The 19,203-nt window shown below is 30.7% G+C and overlaps 5 protein-coding genes across 13 annotated transcripts in view; 3 read left to right on the plus strand and 2 right to left on the minus strand.

Annotated features, from left to right (window-relative positions):
- Positions 1–263: 263 nt before the first annotated feature.
- Positions 264–1,733, minus strand: LOC143350128 (dynein axonemal light chain 4). Its single transcript, XM_076781980.1, has 2 exons — positions 1,594–1,733; positions 264–1,212 (listed from the first exon to the last, which is right to left on the minus strand). The coding sequence occupies exons 1-2, from the start codon at positions 1,651–1,653 to the stop codon at positions 964–966; spliced, it is 309 nt and encodes a 102-aa protein (XP_076638095.1). The 5' UTR covers positions 1,654–1,733; the 3' UTR covers positions 264–963.
- LOC143350124 (putative cytosolic Fe-S cluster assembly factor GJ13047) lies at positions 1,669–4,913 on the plus strand. Of its 5 annotated transcripts, XR_013081059.1 has the most exons (9): positions 1,857–2,094; positions 2,324–2,393; positions 2,460–2,555; positions 2,626–2,781; positions 2,870–3,140; positions 3,256–3,504; positions 3,571–3,948; positions 4,182–4,518; positions 4,699–4,913. XR_013081059.1 is itself a non-coding variant. In XM_076781974.1 (8 exons), the coding sequence occupies exons 2-8, from the start codon at positions 2,328–2,330 to the stop codon at positions 4,421–4,423; spliced, it is 1,458 nt and encodes a 485-aa protein (XP_076638089.1). In that variant the 5' UTR covers positions 1,669–1,687; positions 2,324–2,327; the 3' UTR covers positions 4,424–4,913. The 5 variants fall into 5 exon arrangements, 4 of the variants coding, with proteins under 4 accessions (XP_076638089.1, XP_076638090.1, XP_076638087.1 ...); XM_076781974.1 differs by lacking the exon at positions 1,857–2,094 and adding an exon at positions 1,669–1,687 and having other exon boundaries at positions 4,182–4,913; XM_076781975.1 differs by having other exon boundaries at positions 1,834–1,926; positions 4,182–4,913.
- A 276-nt stretch (positions 4,914–5,189) lies between these two features.
- Positions 5,190–7,776, minus strand: Josd (Josephin domain containing). Of its 2 annotated transcripts, none has more exons than XM_076781979.1 (5): positions 7,703–7,776; positions 6,917–7,118; positions 6,599–6,813; positions 6,328–6,508; positions 5,190–6,235 (listed from the first exon to the last, which is right to left on the minus strand). In XM_076781979.1, exons 2-5 carry the CDS (start codon positions 6,968–6,970, stop codon positions 5,981–5,983), a joined length of 705 nt encoding a protein of 234 aa, XP_076638094.1. In that variant the 5' UTR covers positions 6,971–7,118; positions 7,703–7,776; the 3' UTR covers positions 5,190–5,980. The 2 variants fall into 2 exon arrangements, with proteins under 2 accessions (XP_076638094.1, XP_076638093.1); XM_076781978.1 differs by lacking the exon at positions 7,703–7,776 and adding an exon at positions 7,203–7,611.
- A 10-nt stretch (positions 7,777–7,786) lies between these two features.
- On the plus strand, positions 7,787–10,183 carry LOC143350126 (WD repeat domain-containing protein 83). The gene is made up of 4 exons (XM_076781976.1): positions 7,787–8,782; positions 8,867–9,110; positions 9,210–9,436; positions 9,510–10,183. The coding sequence occupies exons 1-4, from the start codon at positions 8,710–8,712 to the stop codon at positions 9,878–9,880; spliced, it is 915 nt and encodes a 304-aa protein (XP_076638091.1). The 5' UTR covers positions 7,787–8,709; the 3' UTR covers positions 9,881–10,183.
- A 257-nt stretch (positions 10,184–10,440) lies between these two features.
- Positions 10,441–19,203, plus strand: part of LOC143350123 (low-density lipoprotein receptor) — a 49,722-nt gene continuing 40,959 nt past the window's right edge. For 2 of the 4 annotated variants that reach the window (XM_076781969.1, XM_076781971.1), the window contains exons 1-2: positions 10,443–11,068; positions 16,798–16,920. In XM_076781969.1, the coding sequence (XP_076638084.1) occupies positions 10,975–11,068; positions 16,798–16,920 (217 nt within the window). In that variant the 5' untranslated portion in view covers positions 10,443–10,974. Of the gene's footprint in view, positions 11,069–16,797; positions 16,921–19,203 lie in introns of all 4 variants that reach the window. The other 2 variants (XM_076781968.1, XM_076781970.1) reach the window with 2 other exon arrangements.

Genomic DNA, 19,203 nt, shown 5'->3' on the forward strand with positions numbered 1-19,203 from the left:
GGCAACAGAAATTTCGTTTATAATGAATTCTGTAAGTAGTATGTATCTGTATGGAATAATCAAAGAGATTGTACATAAAACGGTAGTTTTAAATATTTAATCAAAGAAATACCAATTCATAAATACTTCTAAGTAATATGTAACATTAAAATATAAAAATAATATATTTGAAAGGGCATGTATTCGTATAACAGTGACGCGTATTTATTTATGTATAATAGCTTATATTTTATACAATTAACATTATACAACAATCGGGCTTAACACCTTCACATAAATAATAAAACAATATAAAACAGTCAATTTCGTAACTAATAAATTATAAATATATTTATACTTGCACAATTCTTTGCTTGTGTATGTATATCCAACATGCACACACAAAAGTAATTGTATATTTGACGTAGATGAATCATACATAATAATTTACATTTTATATAGTCAATGTCACACAACATTATGCCACGAAGATTTCTGAGATCATTTATCAATATAAATATATATCGTTAATTTAAATTTCACAAAACATTAATCAAACGACATTAATTGATAAAAATAAATAAAAGTCATTTAATATAACATAAAGCTTTTTTAAAGATAAAATGAATATTAAAGTAGCTATATTCCTTTCGTTTATATATTATATTTTTTTTTCTATTTGTAGAAAAATTATAAAATTCTTTTTATCGATGATCCGCTTATATGAATTTTAGCGATGAGAGTTTTCAAGGTACAGACGCATATAAACAGATGTATTCTTATGTAAATCTAGATGTTTGTTACATACTGTACCAATTACGATTTCGTTAAATTTGTACAATATTTTTTAATCTATTAATATTCGGTATTATTCCGAACAAAAATCATTTTATATATAAAATTAAATTTTTTGTAAAATCATAGTAACGAAATTTGTACGCTTGTTTGCATATACTTAATACTGTTCAATTTTCATAAATTTCACTATGCCGATTTCCATATGCATATCGCTAAATTGCCAGCACAATACATGTATAACAGGTGTTTCAGTTGATAAGTTATTTCAAATCCGTAGCCTTCGCCCACAACCGTGTGCCACGAAGCGCCGAATTTCTTATCCATCGTCTCTTTGATCATTCGAGAAACGCTTTCATAATTATCGGCATATTTTTCAGCTGCGGTAACGCACAGTTCCATTGCTTCTTGTTTCATTTCATCCGACATATCGCACTTCTGCAACACAAACAATAGCACAAACTTTCATAAAAGTAATCACATAAGTTATTAAATAAAGTGATAAATTTTGGGTGAAAAAAAAAAAGAATTTCAATACTTGGACATAAAACAATGCAATTTAAACAGATACTTCGTTCAATTGTTTCTTTTCAATTTAATTTATTCGGAACAGTCTGTTAAGATAAACATTTTATTAATGATAACTCAATAATCTAACACGGAAATTATTCTAATAAAAATACTTTTATATATATGTATATAAATAGTATTTTTCAAATAATGACTTCTTCTATTGATCAAACACCGACGGAAGCAACCGAATCTATTTTTCTTCGATATATTTCCCAATACGATATGTGTAAAGTAAATTTTACTTACTCTACATAGAGGATACGTATGTAGAACTTTAATGACGTCATCTTTCTTCACTTCGGTCATTTTTTAAAATAAAGTAACATCAAAATCGTATCAGGTACTACTGCTTCTATTTGAGAAACAATTAGGAAATTGCCATCTTTCAGGCGCACGTTTACTCCTGAAGTTCAGTGTTACTAACACTACCCCTAAGTCAGAGGTTCTCAAATTGTGATCTAAACTTTAGGGTGCAATAATTAGTAAACAATATCATGCATCAGATTGTATTGCATCCAATTTATTATTTTGCAATCTCGTAATCTGTTGAAAATGTTTGATTAAATATCTATAACAAATGTATTAGTACTTCTATTTCAAATTTTCTAAATTATTGTCCGTTTATATTTATCAAACTTTTTAAATTGTTCTTATACAAATTTTAATTTATGCGATTCAGCATAGATATAACAAAAACAGTGAGGATTAGTACGTTTTTCGATCGTAACAAAATATAATAATTTAATTGTTAAGTATATTATTTATTATACTATTTAATATATTTTCATTTTTAATTGAGCATTTTATATTAAGATTTGAATTTCAAATGATCAATTTTAACGAAGTTTTGGTTAAATATTCTATTATTTAGTAATTGAAAATGAGGTTAAGTTTTGTACTAGAGAAATTGGTTACTGATTATAAAAAAATCAAGTATTTTTAAAACATTAATACAATAATTAAATATTTATTATAGAAAAATGACATCCCGATTTAGTGGAGCGTTACAAATTTCAAATTTGGATGATTTCATCACTCCATCTCAGGTATTTATATTATTCATTTGCTTTTCTATTTTTGATATTTTATTACAAATAATCTGTTTTTGATAGGAATGTATAAAACCTATAGAAATTCAAGCATCAAAAACAAAAACTGGTGCAAAAATAAAAATTGAAGAAGATGGGACACCTATGATGTTAAATGACGTATGAAAATTATTAATATATTTGTTAAAAAATATTGTTATATTATTTAACAATTTGTTTGTATTGATAGGCTGGACAACCTGAGAAGTTACAAAAAGTTGAAATCACACTTACTGATTGTTTGGCTTGTAGCGGTTGCATTACATCTGCAGAGAGTGTATTAATTACACAACAAAGTCAAGAAGAATTATTGCGTGTATTTAGAGAAAAACAGTCTCAATGTCAGGTAACATTGTAAAAGAATTTTTACTTCTGCTGTTATATTTCTTGTAGCTTTATATTTATTTATGTTATGTTTTACATATGTTTTTTAGAGTGCAGACGGTACATGTTCAATTTATATAGTAGTTAGCCTTTCTGTACAAGCAGTCTTGTCCATAGCAGAACGTTATAATCTAAATCCAGAGGAAGCACAACAAAAATTAGCTGGTTATTTTTATCAATTGGGAGCAGATACTGTGTTAGACATGACTGAAGCAGATGATTTTGTTCTTCTAGAAAGTGCTAAAGAATTTGTAGAACGTTACAAAGCAGCTAAAGAAGGCTTAAAAAATCAGTTACCAATGTTATCTTCCTCTTGTCCAGGTAATATTACGTAAAACGTATTATTTCAAAATATATATATTTAGTATAATCATGTAAAAGGTTACTAAATAATACTACTTGTTAGTTATAAATATTTACGCGTTTTGAAAAATAGGCTGGGTATGTTATGCTGAGAAAACTCATGGTAATTTTATACTTCCGTATATAAGTATAACAAAATCTCCTCAACAAATCATGGGATCATTAGTTAAATATCATTTAGCCGAAACTATGGTTCTTCCACCAGAACAAGTATATCATGTAACTCTTATGCCTTGTTATGATAAAAAATTAGAAGCGTCTAGAGAAGATTTTTACAACCATGAAAGAAAATCTAGGGATGTAGATTGTGTTATAACACCAAGTACGTATTTTCAATTATATTATGATATTCGTGTATGGTATATGTATTTACGGACATTTGTTATAGTTGAACTAGAACAAATGCTTAACGAGAACGATGTGAAATTAAACGAAATAAATGCAAAGAAAATTCAAAGACCTTTTGGATCGCAAACTGCTAATTTGAAAAATGAATTATATGGTCATAATGGTTCAGGATCTGGAGGTTACGCGGATTTTATTCTTCGTTATGCTGCTAAACATTTATTTGATGAAGTAGATATTGCAGTTGAATTTAAGAATCTCAGAAATCCGGATTTTCAAGAAGCAGTTTTCCAAAAAGATGGACAGACCCTTTTAACATTTGCAATTGCTAATGGATTTAGAAATATACAAAATCTTGTACAAAAATTGAAAAGAGGAAAATGTCCGTACGATTACATTGAAGTTATGGCATGTCCGTGTGGTAAGTTTCATTTAATTTTCTACAACGTAATTAAGCAAATTATAATGTTTTAAGGAAAAATTAGATTGATGTACAATATTCTCCAAATAACCGAAGTAAGTTTTTCTTGGACAATGAAGTGATTTTTTTATTTAATTTATGAATACATAAATAACTAAAAAATAATTCCTTTTTCAAAAGATAAAAGAAAATTAATGCAATAGAGACTGAATATATTTCAATGCAATTGCTAGGTTGTTTGAATGGAGGAGCACAAATTAGACCCTCAAATAATATTCAACCACGCGAGTTAGCACTGAAATTGGAATCTGCATATCACCAACTTCCTCAAAGTAATCCTGAAAAAAATCAGGTTGTTCAGACTTTATATAAAACTTGGTTAGGAGGAGAACACACAGATAAATCTTTAAAATATTTCCATACCCAATACCACGAAATAAAAAAAATGAATACAGCTCTTGCAATAAAGTGGTAATTATAACAGATAAATTAGATTTAAGGTTATATGTATACTTTATACTACTGATATATTATTGTCTGAAAATATATCGTGAACATATTATTTAAAATGTACAGTAAACCCTCTCTAAGAAACGGTAATACGAATCCAGGCTACGACATTTATAGTCGCGAGAAATTGAAATTCAGTTGCTCTTATTTCACGTTTTGTAGAGATTTACTGTATTATGTAAAATATTACTATTGAATATGAAATTTTTATCCTTATTTTTGAAATATTACCTTTGAAAGCACGTTAGAAAATTAACACCCAAAAGTATGAAAAAATTAATTTGTAAATAAGTTGTTAAATAAAAATTTGTAAATACTTTTACTAATAAACAAATAGATAGAATTCTTTTACAATGAATGTATAAATGAAACAGTACCATCAGCAATATTATTTAAATAATAGATTTATTAGATACAACTTTTTCACAAAAAATAAAACATATACCTCAACGAACATAAACTATACGTTTTATAAAATAATAATCTTATAATTAAGTTTATTCAGTATAACGCTAAAATGTACAGCAAATATAAAACGTTACATAGATTGTGTACCAATTATTTTTTTTTATCACATTTACATAGTAATACATTTGTTCAAAGTGCAAAAGATTGTCTTTCATAGTTTTTTCATATTGTTTCATTGAATAATCTAACATGACTAGTAATAAATATTGAAAAAAATAGTACTTTCAGAGAAAACTATTCTTTTATATTTTTTGTTTAACAGCGTAATTGTACTTTATATATATTTCGACATAACATCCTGTAACTTATATATTTCACTCCTTAAATTATATGTTTTATATTAAATTAGTTATTCGTTCAAAATAGTATACATTCTAACTAAATAATACTGTTGAAGTAATTGTGAAGAATACAGATAGAGAATAAAAATATATATGTATAGAAATAGAAACACTGTGAATATTAATTTTCTTAAAATAATTACATTAATATAATGATATTCATTTTTAATGAAAGTGTGCTAAACACAGTGTGTTTTTTACAAAATAAATAGCAATATACGTTTAAAACATACATATTATTTTGTTTAAATAAATATGTATTTCGTTTTGTTCAAAACGATTATATATTATAAATAATAACTTATTTTTATAAATTATAATAAAAGTAACATACAACAATTTTGCCACAAATTTATATTAAAATTAACAATTAGTGACACTATGCATATAATTGTATATATTATCTACCTTTTAGCATATTAAAATTTCCTTAATTTTTTAAATATTATATAATTAAAAATACGGTCACATTTTAAACAAGTAAGAACATTGCACAATATATTGATATAAACTGAGTAGAAATGATTGCATTTTATTTTTTTTGTGCACAAAAGTTTATATGCAATATTCATAATCTTCAATTTTTGTATTCTTTGCTATTCAATCTCCTGGATTTAGAACATTCTCATGGATGATCTATTGCCACATCCATTCTAAATTTATTTTGGCCTGAAGCATTGAGAACATAACTCAAAAAACTGAAAGAACTTCAATTACCTAGAATTTTTGTTATCTACAGATTCTTCGTTTTCATTCATTTCTTTAGACTCTTCTTTTTTTAAGTCTATGTCTGCATAACTATCTTCAATATATGTAACCAACTCATGGTTTGTACTGATTTTTTCTTTATTTGCATATGTATTTATTAACCATCCTTGATTACTATCTATTTCTTTTGACACAACTAGAAATAATTCTTTCTCCTTGCTGTCTATCTGGTCCTTCAAATATACAAGTAAATCATGCTCCTAAAAATATATGACTTTTAATGATAGTTTAAGATAGTTCATTTAGTATATATAGAAAATACATACTATAAATAAAGGAATCATTAACTGACCTTTCCTATAAGTTGTGGAGAATCAAGTTTCGAATCAAGGTTATAAAAGGCACCATGAATTTTTTTCAGGGCAATCCAATGACGTCTTTTTAAAGGAAGTAATACAAATCCTAATTTATATTCTGACGGTACATTTAATATAAAGCCTTCAATATTATCTAAGCACAGACACTTAGGGTCTCTAAAAAATTTAATATGTATATAAATAACAAATTTTTTAATTTCTAATGTAGCAATAGTACATTATTAATAGTTATTAAATTTTACAAACCTGCGTTTATCAAACCAGACTGCTTCAAGTCCTTTTCGTTGTAAAGCTGCCATAATAACATTAATATCATAATTACCAAACCCCAACAATGATTTATGAGGATTAATCCATACATCTGGACTTAAGCTGTAACAAATTTGATCTAATTCTTGTTTACTAAATCCTCTTTCTTGAAATAAATTATTTAATGCATGTAATGCACAAAGCTCTTTTACCTATAAAGAAGAAAAATAGAAATGCCATAGAATATAAATTAATATAGTTTTTCATATGTTGTACAATCATAATTTAAGAATACAAAACAATTTGGTCATTTACTTGTCTCTCATGATATATGGATCCAATCATATTAGCTGCTGTACTTGCAACCATTTTATCTACATAATTTCTTGTCTATATTATATTATCAATTTTATTAGTTCATAAATCGCATACTTTAGTTAAAATTTTTGTAGTACAATAAAACTTGAAAAGTTTTACAATGATATCATGTAATGATAACCTTCAATACCTGGTCAATCTATGAACAAAATCGAAAGGTTATTTGCTCAAATATGATGAAAGGCTATATTAATTATTAAATAATTACAACGAAAATACATACTGCGCCGAAAATTAAATATTGTCACTTTAGACTATGCTACAATTCCACGATAAACTAATGAAAAGTATTGCCGACAATATTGATATAATATATGTAGATATGTTTGTATATACTATTTGTTTACGTTCATTCATAATTACACTTTATTACATATCCTTAAGCAGGTTTGGAATGGTTTAGAATAACATTCATGATTTTCATCCTTGTGAATACTAATACTCAATTTTGTTTCGTACAATTACATAAAAATCGTTTGAACCTACACTACACGTACTATCTTTATTTAAACTAGAAAATCACATTGCTGATTGGAGATTTTTAGATTGCTGTGGATTACTAACTAGATAATATTTGATTGCTATTGAAACTGCGAAATTATCTTCGTATACAAAGTTTACATGTCAACGTGAATACATAATAATTGACTTCTAATTTTAAATTTTATTTGAAGGATATATTAATGATAACGTAATTACTACAATTTATTAATTAGTACGCACCTGAATTTTACAAATATACATTGCTATTGGTCAATACAGTGGCTCTCCAAGGATATGTGATACCTTTAGCAACACCTATTAATGGTGCTCCTCATACCAACAATAAGATTTTAATTTTTTGGGATTAGGATTATTTACTATTATTATTTATTGATACCTATGGGTTTATATTCTTCGTGTACATTTAGAAAATAATTATATTATAATATATTTAATTATAGTAACGCACATTACGCGACATATTTTATATGAAGTGCCGTTCGTGCATTTCGGAATGTTTTATTAGTTTTTTATAAAAGATGTAATTGAAGTAAAAAAAGCCAATATTATGACCATCGAGTAGAACATTACGATTCTCAAGAGCGAATCTCTAAAGCGAATATCAGACTATATAAATTATTTTAACGATTTTCACAGAAAATTGCATAACATCCTTATTCATTTATGCTATTGTGGGCTATTTGTCTGTCAGGATTCGCTGCATTGTAACGTCTAATAAAATTGCATATTCATGTCGTTGTTTTGACGTTATTAAATCACAAAATGACAGGCCCAATTTGATAACATAGATGTTGATCTTTGTTAGTAGTATAAGCATTTTTGTCTTATTCCAAATTTGTAGAGGGTTTCAAGTTAAAAGGACGTGTGATAGAGCACATTAAAGACAAGAGGGTCTTAATTTTTACATATTGTAACGTTTAGATTTAATTAGATTATTTTGTGCTGTTAAATAATTAATTAATAAACATAAATTTGAATTCGTTAAAGTAAGGTTAGGTTGTTCTGTGGTTGGAAATGTATACAGCCAATTAGAGTTAAATATTATCTTTACGCCTCTTTGACTTGAGATTCAGTATACATATGCTCTATGTTTGAATACAAATTTCGTAAGAATGCTGCAAAATTATTCTAGAAAAATTAAATTATTAGTTGTATCAGAAATGTGTTAATTGTATCAGTTTTCAAAATGTTTTATCTCTAAAAGGCATCTTTAAATTTAAGTTGTAATGGATGTTGAATACAAATTAATAAGGGAAATAGATTGTAAACAAGGAGCAGTAAGAGCTGTACGATTTAGTGGTATGTATAATATTTATTTAAAATTAATCTTTTATTAATATACAATATTAATAAAATATTGATTTGTGTACAATACTTTTTCAGTTGATGGTACTTATTGTTTAACTTGTGGGTCTGATAGAAAATTAAAATTATGGAATCCACACAGAGGTGTTACATTAAAAACATATGGGGGACATGGAGACGAAGTAATGGATGCTTGTGCATCCTGTGATAGCAGTCAACTTGTATCTTGTGGATTAGATAAATCAGTTATTCTTTGGGATGTAGCAACTGGAACTCCAATTCGTCGTTTAAGAGGTCATGTGGGTCCTGTAAATACAGTAAGGTATGTTTAAAAAAATTTAATGAACATACATATGTCAATACATTATTAATATTTTATTAATTTAAATATAAGAAAAATTAATTTTCATTGTTATGATAGATTCAATGAAGAATCTTCAATGATTGTTTCTGGATCACGAGATAATTCAGTTATGTGTTGGGATGTGCGTTCTAAGGTACAGGAACCTGCACAATGCTTAGGTGAAGCTAAAGATTCTATTTCAAGTGTCAGAGTATCAGACCATGAAATTTTAACATCCTCGTTTGATGGTAAAATACGTAGGTATGATATTCGTGTTGGTGAAATGTATGCAGATTATATGGGAGGTTGGTAAAGAATTTAATACAATGTAAATAAGTGTTTTAATGCAAATAAATTTAATGTAAATAAATGTTGTAGATGCAGTGACATGTGCGAGTTTCACAAGAGATGGTCAGTGTATAGTGGTTAGTTGTGCAGATGCTGTAATTAGATTAATGGATAAAGATTCAGGAGAGTTGCTTGGAGAATTTATTGGTCATGAAGCAAATAATCTGTGCCTAGAATCAAGCGTGAATGTCCAAGATACTCATATTCTTTCTGGATCAGCAGATGGAAAATTGTGGATATGGGATTTAGTTTCTCAAAAAGTTGTTGCAAAACTTTCAGGATTTAAACCAACAAAACATCCTGTAGTGTCGTTGAGTGTTCATCCCCAAACAAACTGTTTCTTAGCTTCTAATGGACCAAATATATTAATGTGGAGTGTTGGGTCTTTAGTACAAGAATAATTTACTAAAAGTTTATAATCAAGACTTTTTTGTGTATTATTTAATTTAAAATACTTTTCATGCCAACAGTTTAAAATAATGAAATATAAATACAATGCTGTATCGTAATAAAATTATTCAATTATTTGTTTCTTTAAATAAACATGTCCATTTATAATACCGACTGGAAAAATATCAGAACATTGGATCAATAATTATAATACCTTAATTATGAAAATTTGTAATACACAAAGTCTTTTTGTAAAGAAGGGCTATGATTTCTCTGTACAAATTTCGCGCTATTATTACTACCACGATATCTTTCACCTGTGTTTAAAAGGGATAGAATATGGGTTAGGTTAAGCTGGGTCACGATATACAGTTAAAGAAACAGGCTATAAGTACGCGCGTAGCGTAACATTAGTAATAGAGGGAGCGAGGGAGAGAGGGAAAGGTGGGAGAAGGACGATGAAATGAAACGAGAGGGAGTACTTGCGCGCGCAGGTGGCGCGATATCATGGTGCGTCAGAATCAGTGGTCGCCCTGTCTCGTCCGGGAGAGGGAAAGGAAAAGAGAGAAAGAGGGAATGGTTCTGTACAGCGGAGAGAAATAGAATAGCTGTGCAAGAGGAAGAAAGAGCAACGGTTTCGTGTAGGGAGTGAAAAAGATAAGAGAACAGAGGGAGTAAGAGATATACAGCAAGTGATACGAAGGTGCTCGCACACGGGGCGGGCCTGCTAGTCTCAACCACTTCGTGGAGTGCACTTTTTATTCTGTACTCGAGCACGCAGCCACTCTCAATTGTCGACTGTTTGCACGTACATGATTGAGGTTCTGCGACTCGCCCGATGCAGAGTAGAGGCTATTGGACCGCGTGGTCTTACCAGACTTTGCTGGTAATCAGTCAGTACATCGCGAGCAAGGATTGTTGTTGTTGTTATTGTTGATCGATCCCCCCCGGCTTACCGGCTGTCAAAGTCACCGGAAAGACAGAAATCGCGATCAAATCAGTTGCGAGCGTAAGCTGAATTTGAAAATCTCGGTGACAGTGTTAGTGGTGGAAAGTGGTGGTGGAAGATACGAAGGAGACGGGTGTGCGACGAAAGAGGGTTGTTATGGGGCGAAGCTGTCGTCTGCTGGTACTTTCGCCGCTGCACTTGCTGACTATATTCGGCTTCCTCGCGGCGGCTGATGCTTTCTCCACTGACAGTAAGTTATATGTTTTAAATATCGAAACGAGCTAAATGGAAAAAGAAGGTACAAAATAGATGGGAACGTTGTTATTGAAAATTTATGCGACCTACAATATTGTTAACTGACAAAACACGTAGATGTGCCATGCGCCGGTGTCGCTTATATAATCGACATCTTTCGCGTACATTTTTGATGAGATCTTACAAATCGGCCGACGTAGGACGCGGGAAAGGAGGACAGTCGCCGATATAAAAGAATATCTGACGTACGAGCTCAATATCTAAGATCTGTATGAGGGGGATGCTGTTAGTGTGGAGGTTCGTTGATCTGAAAATGGGGGAAGACCGCGATAGATGGAAGCACGTGAAAATTTTGCCACATTATGCTTCTCGTTTGGTGTTCAAGGTATTTTTGGAAACTCATAGAAAATACAGAAATGTTTAATACATATTTGTATATATTTGAAGTTTAGAATTTTATTTTTTTGCGTTCCAAGCAATATGGACATTTACGTAAACATTGTTTTTATCGTATTTTTAAAGAAAGTGGAGAACCGAATTCACGAGACTAATTTTACAATAATAATAGATCACTTTTCTGTCTTCTTTTGAAGAGAAAATTAATAAATGCAAATTTACATATTTACCCGTGTATCGAAAAAATGAAGATATAGGTTGTTATTATTCATCACCAATTAGAATACGAATTTTTACTGATTAGAATTTTCGTAATTTTTTATAATGCGCAAGAGAGATATTACTTTCAAAGTATACTAACTGTGAATGTACTTAACCTTTTCATATACGTATCTAGGTATATCAAATATTATTTATTCTTCTTTTTTTTTTTAATGTATTTATCTCAGTTTTTTTTGTTACGCGTATGAAAGTGTAAGAAAGAAAATAAGAAAAAATATAATGCAAATCGGTTTTATGACTTTAAAAGTAATCCACACATGGGAAATATACAGTTGTTATTATACTAATAATAAAAATTATCTGAAACTTGTATGTATTGAAAATGAGATACGGTGGGCATTCAGGGTTAACATGGTTCTATTATTTAGTAGATACACTATACATACAGTAAGGTAGTCCATTTCGCGAATTTATTGTAAATATATATGAGTAAGAAATTTGTATATATTGATATATAAATAAATTTATTACGATATTGATAAATAAAATGCCAGTAGAAGAATCGTAAATAAAATATGCAAGTTCGTACAGTTCAGTGAATAATACAATTTTGTTAACCACTATGTAATATATATTGTTTAATAATTTATGAATAGATAGAGTAAAGTAATAAATTCGTTATATTTTATATTATTAAGGACGAAGCCATTTGACATTTAATGGTCAGTGAAGTAAATACTATGTGAAGTAATAGAAAAATTTTCTGATTCGACAGTCACGATGAAATATTTTCTTTTGTTTTATATAAAAAAATTGAATTCAGTTCAGTCGTAAATTAAAGGTGAATAATGTATGAAGTTTTCTATCAGTGTTACTAATACATCGAAAACACAGTAATAAAAGCTGAATGAAATTATTGATTATACAGTAGTAGAAATTATTGAGTAGACATTTTATTGTATAGCCTGATCACGCTTTTTTTATTTCTGTTGTAAAAAGGATTTAAATATACAATTTAATGCCTCTCGTAAACATTAAAGAATAAAGCAACGGCAACGACAACGAAACGTTATTCACTTTTCGATGTACAAATTTTGTGTACGTGATTCAAATTTTATTTAAAGTTGTATATTATTATGCTAATTATCTTCTATAATATTTACGATAGATGTGAATATCGTGATGCGTAACGAATCATTAAAATTTTTCGTGGAGTGCACGAATGTGCAACGACAATTAATACTGTGACGTTATCTCCCATGCTTGCCACCAGAGGGGTCGTACTCTCACAAGCGCTTGACCAACCCCTTGGTTGCTATATAATACAATTCTCCATGAGTCCAGTAGTAGGCTCGGACGAAACCCGCGTCTCTTCCCTTTCGTTTTCTATCCTACAAAAAAATTCTCCGAGTTCCATAGTATAATGACTTTTTAAGTAAATCGAAGCGTGACAAAGTTTGAGAATTTGTTGTTAGGTGATTAGCCGTTGATTTGTTCGAGCACAAACGTCGTGTTGATATGTGTCTACATCGCCCGCTATTAGCGCTGTTGAATAATTTCTCTGAGGAATTTATCGGTTGGTACGGTACAAGCAAAGAGAGAATCGAATCGATGCTCGTCAAGCATTATGTCGGCAAATTATTTCAGACGTTACAGAAGGTATGCCGTCGAAGTACCAATGCAAGCGAAACAAATTAACTAACATCCGACTGGTATGATCACAAGCAGTAATCGAATCATAATAATTCCCACAGGGTAGACGAGATTAAATTATCCATTTCTACCTTTGAGATATCGTAAAGCTTTGAAATTATTTTAATTTTGTCAGTTGTTTCCCGTTTAAGTGTTAGTAGCTTCAACTTGGAAAAATGCAATTTCAATCAGACAAATGAAAGGCACGTTTCATGAGTTTCCTTACCGACAAGATATCTAATTTGTCAAGCGTTATGCAGTTAATCGGTGATACGTTTATTTTTCTACACGATTTACCATCATAGGGTCATTGCTTTTAAACTTTCATATTTACTCACACCACCATTTAAGTATTATAAAATGTTCTCTGAGGTTACGAAGTACTCAAATGAAGTCACAGTGTACACGTAAATATCAGAATGTTAATATTAATCCTCTTAAAAGGCATTGTGCGATTTTCTTCTTCACAACATCGTATGTTATGATATCGGTAGATTTATGCAATTCAAATAACGTGATTAAATCGATGAGTATCTCGCATTTGTAAAACGTGTTTTGTTATCAATAAAGGCACTTGCGATTCATGAAGATAATTTCATTCGTTTAATGAATGTCAATACGATATTACGTACAACTTTGAGTGGTTTTTGTACATGAAAAAGCAAAGACTAATATTTTCACATTTATGGAAACGTTTCTCATGTTTTTTTAAGCTTTTTTTTAACACTCGTGTCTGACGCGATTCGCGAGACACCTCTATACGATTGACGCGTGTAATTAGGCTTCTTATGTAGATGGCACTACTAACGTTCAAACTGAATCGTAGCACTCTACGTTAAAGCTGGGACCATTTCGAATAGTTTACTACATGTTTGGATACTTGACAAATATTTTAACTTTACGAATAAAATTCATAAGTACCAGAATTTTCATCGAAAACTAAAACATTTTACGCGCATCAGTTTAATATTTTCAACGAATTATTTGCATTGCACGACGATGGAATTCGAATTTAAAGAGCTTGCGCGCATTATTGGTCATCTTCCGTCATGGTTTTTTTTTTTAACAGGACCGCGAACACGTCCTGAATTATTTTTACTACGGAACCGCGGGCGTGTTAATTTTTATGAAAGAGATTGAACGAGGTCACTTCGCAAAATTGTGAATTGCATTCAATGTTGTGTGGACAAAGAAATGTAAATGAGCGCACGCGAATAAAGCCGTGCGTAATGTTCAGACGGTGCACAGGCTTGAAATTATTGAGTTATCCGAAAAGGCCGTAGAGTTTCTCGACAGATGTCAACGTTAACATAATTTTAAGTATAGATTTTTATATTTTAAAGAAGCGTTTCTATAAAGTGTGGTGCTACCTTCCTGCGGGTAGGATCTCGGAGAATTTCGTAGGAGGACAGAAAAGGAAAGGAGGGGGCGCGTTTCGTTCGGGCCTGCTAGTGGACTCGTCAATAAGGCTTTTTAGTAGGTCCTGCCTTAGACGACTAGGATATCAGGAAATTCTAGAGGCCAAAATAAGACGAAAATCAAGAATACTAATTTGTTGATGGAGGCTTCGTTAAAAAGTTATTAACGTTTAAAGTTCCGCCTGTACTGAATCTTTTTTGGAAAGTGGGTAGGATTTCGGGGCTATGTCGATTCACCAAAAATGATTGTATTTGACCCTTGCAACCGAAAATAATTTTTCCAGAACGATTTGAAATTTTTTAATTTTGTCGAAAAATTTCACACCTTTTCGAATTTTTTTCTAGAAAGTGGATAGGATTTCGGGGATATGTCTATTGACCAAAAATGATTGTAATTGATCCCTGCAACCGAAAATAATTTTTTCAGAACGATTTGTAATTTTTTTTTTTCGACGAAAAATTTAGGCACCTACCCCCTGTCGATTTTTCTTAAAAATTCTTTTTTCATTTTCAGTAATTTTGTTTGACGCCCTACAGAAAAGTTGTCTAATACTTTTTTGTAGGTACCCATGAGCTCTACTTCAGGAAAAAGTTTCATTGAAATATATTCACAATTGTAGGATTTATGGCTGTTTGAAAATTGGACCATTTTTATGGGGTTTTTCTCATTTTACGGTGTCAAGGACCAACTTTTCGAATATTTTTGCGATTTGTACATATTCTCCATCAAAATACGCGTAGTTTGCTTTTTTAAACATTAAAATCGTCCAATCCGTTCAGAAGTTATGACGTTTTAAAGATTCGCATGAAAATTCGGGCAGACATTTCTGACCTCACATTAGATTTTCGGTAAGGAATTTTTTTCTCGAAAATGCGTAGGATTTCGGAGGTATATCTATTGACCAAAAATGCTTGCAATTGACCCCCGCAACTGAAAATAATTTTTCCAGAACGATTTGTAATTTTTTTTTTTCGACGAAAAATTTAGGCACCTACCCCCTGTCGATTTTTCTTAAAAATTCTTTTTTCATTTTCAGTAATTTTGTTTGACGCCCTACAGAAAAGTTGTCTAATACTTTTTTGTAGGTACCCATGAGCTCTACTTCAGGAAAAAGTTTCATTGAAATATATTCACAATTGTAGGATTTATGGCTGTTTGAAAATTGGACCATTTTTATGGGGTTTTTCTCATTTTACGGTGTCAAGGACCAACTTTTCGAATATTTTTGCGATTTGTACATATTCTCCATCAAAATACGCGTAGTTTGCTTTTTTAAACATTAAAATCGTCCAATCCGTTCAGGAGTTATGATGTTTCAAAGATTCACATGATATTTCGGGGAACCATTTCTGGCCAGAAATTATATTTTCGGTAAAGAATTTTTTTCTCGAAAGCGGGTAGGATTTCGGGGGTATGTCTATTCACCAAAAATGCTTGTAATTGACCCCTGTAACTAAATATAATTTTTTTAGTATGATTTGAAATTTTTTAATTTCGTCTAAAAATTTCAATACCTACACGAATTTTTTTCTCAAAAGTGGGTAAGATTTCAGGCGTATGTGTATTCACCAAAAACAATTATAATCGAGCCCCACAACCAAAAATAATTTTTTCAGAATGATTTGAAATTTTTTAATAACTTTTTAACGAAGCCTCAATCAAGTAATTGATATTCTTGATTTTCGTCTTATTTTGTCCTCTAGAATCTCCCATTAAATTTTTTCCCAGGGGTGGTGGAACACCCTGTATATAGCAACTGAGGGGTCGGTCGAGCGATTGTGAGAACGCGAACCCTCTGGTGGTGAGTATGGGAGGCGACGCCACAAAAGAAAAATTTTTTTTTTTAACTCGATAAATTATAAATTAAGATCCCATTTTGTACTTATCTTTTTCCTTTGGTTCTCTCTGTTTTTCCGTTTGCACGTTTTCGGATATTTTTTCCATTTCAACGGCACAGCGTGGTATTTCATGTTTCGTTTTTTTTATTTTGTTCAGGAAACTCTTGTTCCTTAAAGCAATTTCGATGTGCGAATAATAAGTGTATACCGATGTTGTGGGTCTGCGATTCCACAGACGACTGCCTAGACAATTCCGACGAAACCGCCGAGGAATGCACAGGTGAGCGACGAGACGGATATTCAAATGTATCGTGCACTTTGTAGGAACGATCATCGACAATGCAGAAGTTCTCGTATAAAGACACGAATAAAATGTGACTACGCGTGTCCCGTTCTCTCTCGTGTTTCGTTGAATACAAAAACCGATATTGAATAAAAGGTGGGCTCAATCAATATAAAGTTTCCAATACGTTGACCGCCGGCTACGTGTTAATTTGTACCTGACGATCTGTTATTGAAAGTCACTTACACGCTGCGACGAAAAGATATCGCGTCTAATAATTGTATTTACAATGCGAAAATAAGTTTAAAAAAACTTATAGCTACATACGTAGTATGGTATTTGTTTCAATTTCAGTCCCTTGGATAAGAAATAGACTTGGTTTAACATTAATTCTACTAAAGATATCGAAAGACGTCTTACACAATTTTAATTTATAGTTTCTAAGTTTAAATCGTATTTTTAAGAACGACATAATTCACGTTAACAGTTATTTGCATAAAAATGCAAATGTATCAGAATCATTCACCCTTGCATATTTAACCTTCGTTGATTCGACTATAAATTTTCCTTTGTTGTTGCTTTCCTGTTCAGTTCGATACATATAATTATTTTCTTCTATACTTGCACATTTAGCCCTGGCTATTAATATCTGACTATTGTCCTTCCCCTGTTTGTCGAGATACTCTGGAGTCAAACTACACCTTGCGTACCTATACCACCTATTATACCTTAACCTTGACCTTTAAATCCTATCGTATTGCATTTGTACTTGTACCTTCTTTAATATTCTACCAGCATCTCTATCTTTATTCCCCTACTGTTCTATATCGTCAGTGGTATTCCCATTTCTGTTAAAATATTCTATTGTAGCTACGTCAGTTATTCGTAGCTAAATTTTGAGTAGGACTTTTGGTAATTGGTATAAAATTAAAATTGTATTATGAATCACTATGGTCTGTTATCTTCTATCTTAAATCAATATCATAAGTATTAGAATATAGAAATGCTTGAATTTAGTTACGTTGCCGATAGAAATAGTTCTTTCCAACACATTTTAGAACATATTTGTTGTAAGTGAAATGCGTTGTCTACCTTATTGTTTTTAAGTACCAACGTATCCCCCGCTGGAGAAACAACAAAATCCATACGAACAACAATGGAGAATGTTATTGCAAGTATAGAGTTTCACTATCATATTAATTGAATAAATATTTTCCAAGAAAAGCTGCGTGCCGCGTCGCCATTTGATGGGGATCAGTTTACGTTCACGCGTATCGGAGCAAACGTTTATTGCTGTAATTTTCGCAGTAGCAGCTAGTAGCAACTAATTTTTTTCTAGGAATAAAGGCAAAACATCAGTGTTCAAAATGAGACTAAAACGAAACCTTCAGCTCGCTTTAGTCCTAATAAAAAAATGGAATGAAAATTCAAAACATTCAAATAGGCATAATTCAAAAACTATTGTAGATATAAAAATGTAATTTGCTGCAATTCAAGTACATACCAGGTAAAATTGATTTCATTGCTCATCATTTACTTTGAAAAATCAACACAGTTATAGACGACGAATTTAGTTTCGAACGATTTTAAGATTGACCACTTCAGAACCGTCTAGTCGTTTTCAGAATTAACAAATTATACCAAATCATGACCCATAAGTTCACTTAAATATATGTGAATAAATTTTTAATTATACTTTTTAAAAAATACATTCAAAGTGTCGGTATCGATTATATCACGAATAATTAAATTTACGAGCAAAAAATTTTTGCAGTAAATGCAATTTTTGCGTTAGTAATTCTCTTTTATTTCTGCAACAATCTTGACTCGCGCGTCGATTTTTTCGCTTTGAGATTCGCTGTAGCGATACAGCGACGATCTTCATTCTTGCAGTATTTTGCAGTGCCTTGTCCAGTGTTAATATTTAATGCTTGCATAATAAGTAGTACAGGCTAGACCTTGCTTCATCATTGAATATGTAAGTAGCTAGGTAGATCGCGATTTCTACGTTGAGAGCATCGCTTTGCGTCATTATTAAAGTGACTTTTCATAGAAGAATGTTCCAACTTCCATTGTTATTTTATGAATCCGCCTAAACAACATTCTGCTAACTTTTCCTCGTTCGAATAGTCGTGAATTCGAATTAGTGCGTTTGCCACATACCAATTAACTGCTTCTATACATCGAAAAGAAAACTTTGGCCATTTAAATTTCCAAACAGTCCGTAGAATATTTTGTTGTTTATCAAAATATTAAACGCGTTAAAATTAATAAAAGAAA

The sequence above is a fragment of the Colletes latitarsis genome, chromosome 14, assembly GCF_051014445.1.
Source record: "Colletes latitarsis isolate SP2378_abdomen chromosome 14, iyColLati1, whole genome shotgun sequence".
NCBI classification, from domain to species: domain Eukaryota; kingdom Metazoa; phylum Arthropoda; class Insecta; order Hymenoptera; family Colletidae; genus Colletes; species Colletes latitarsis.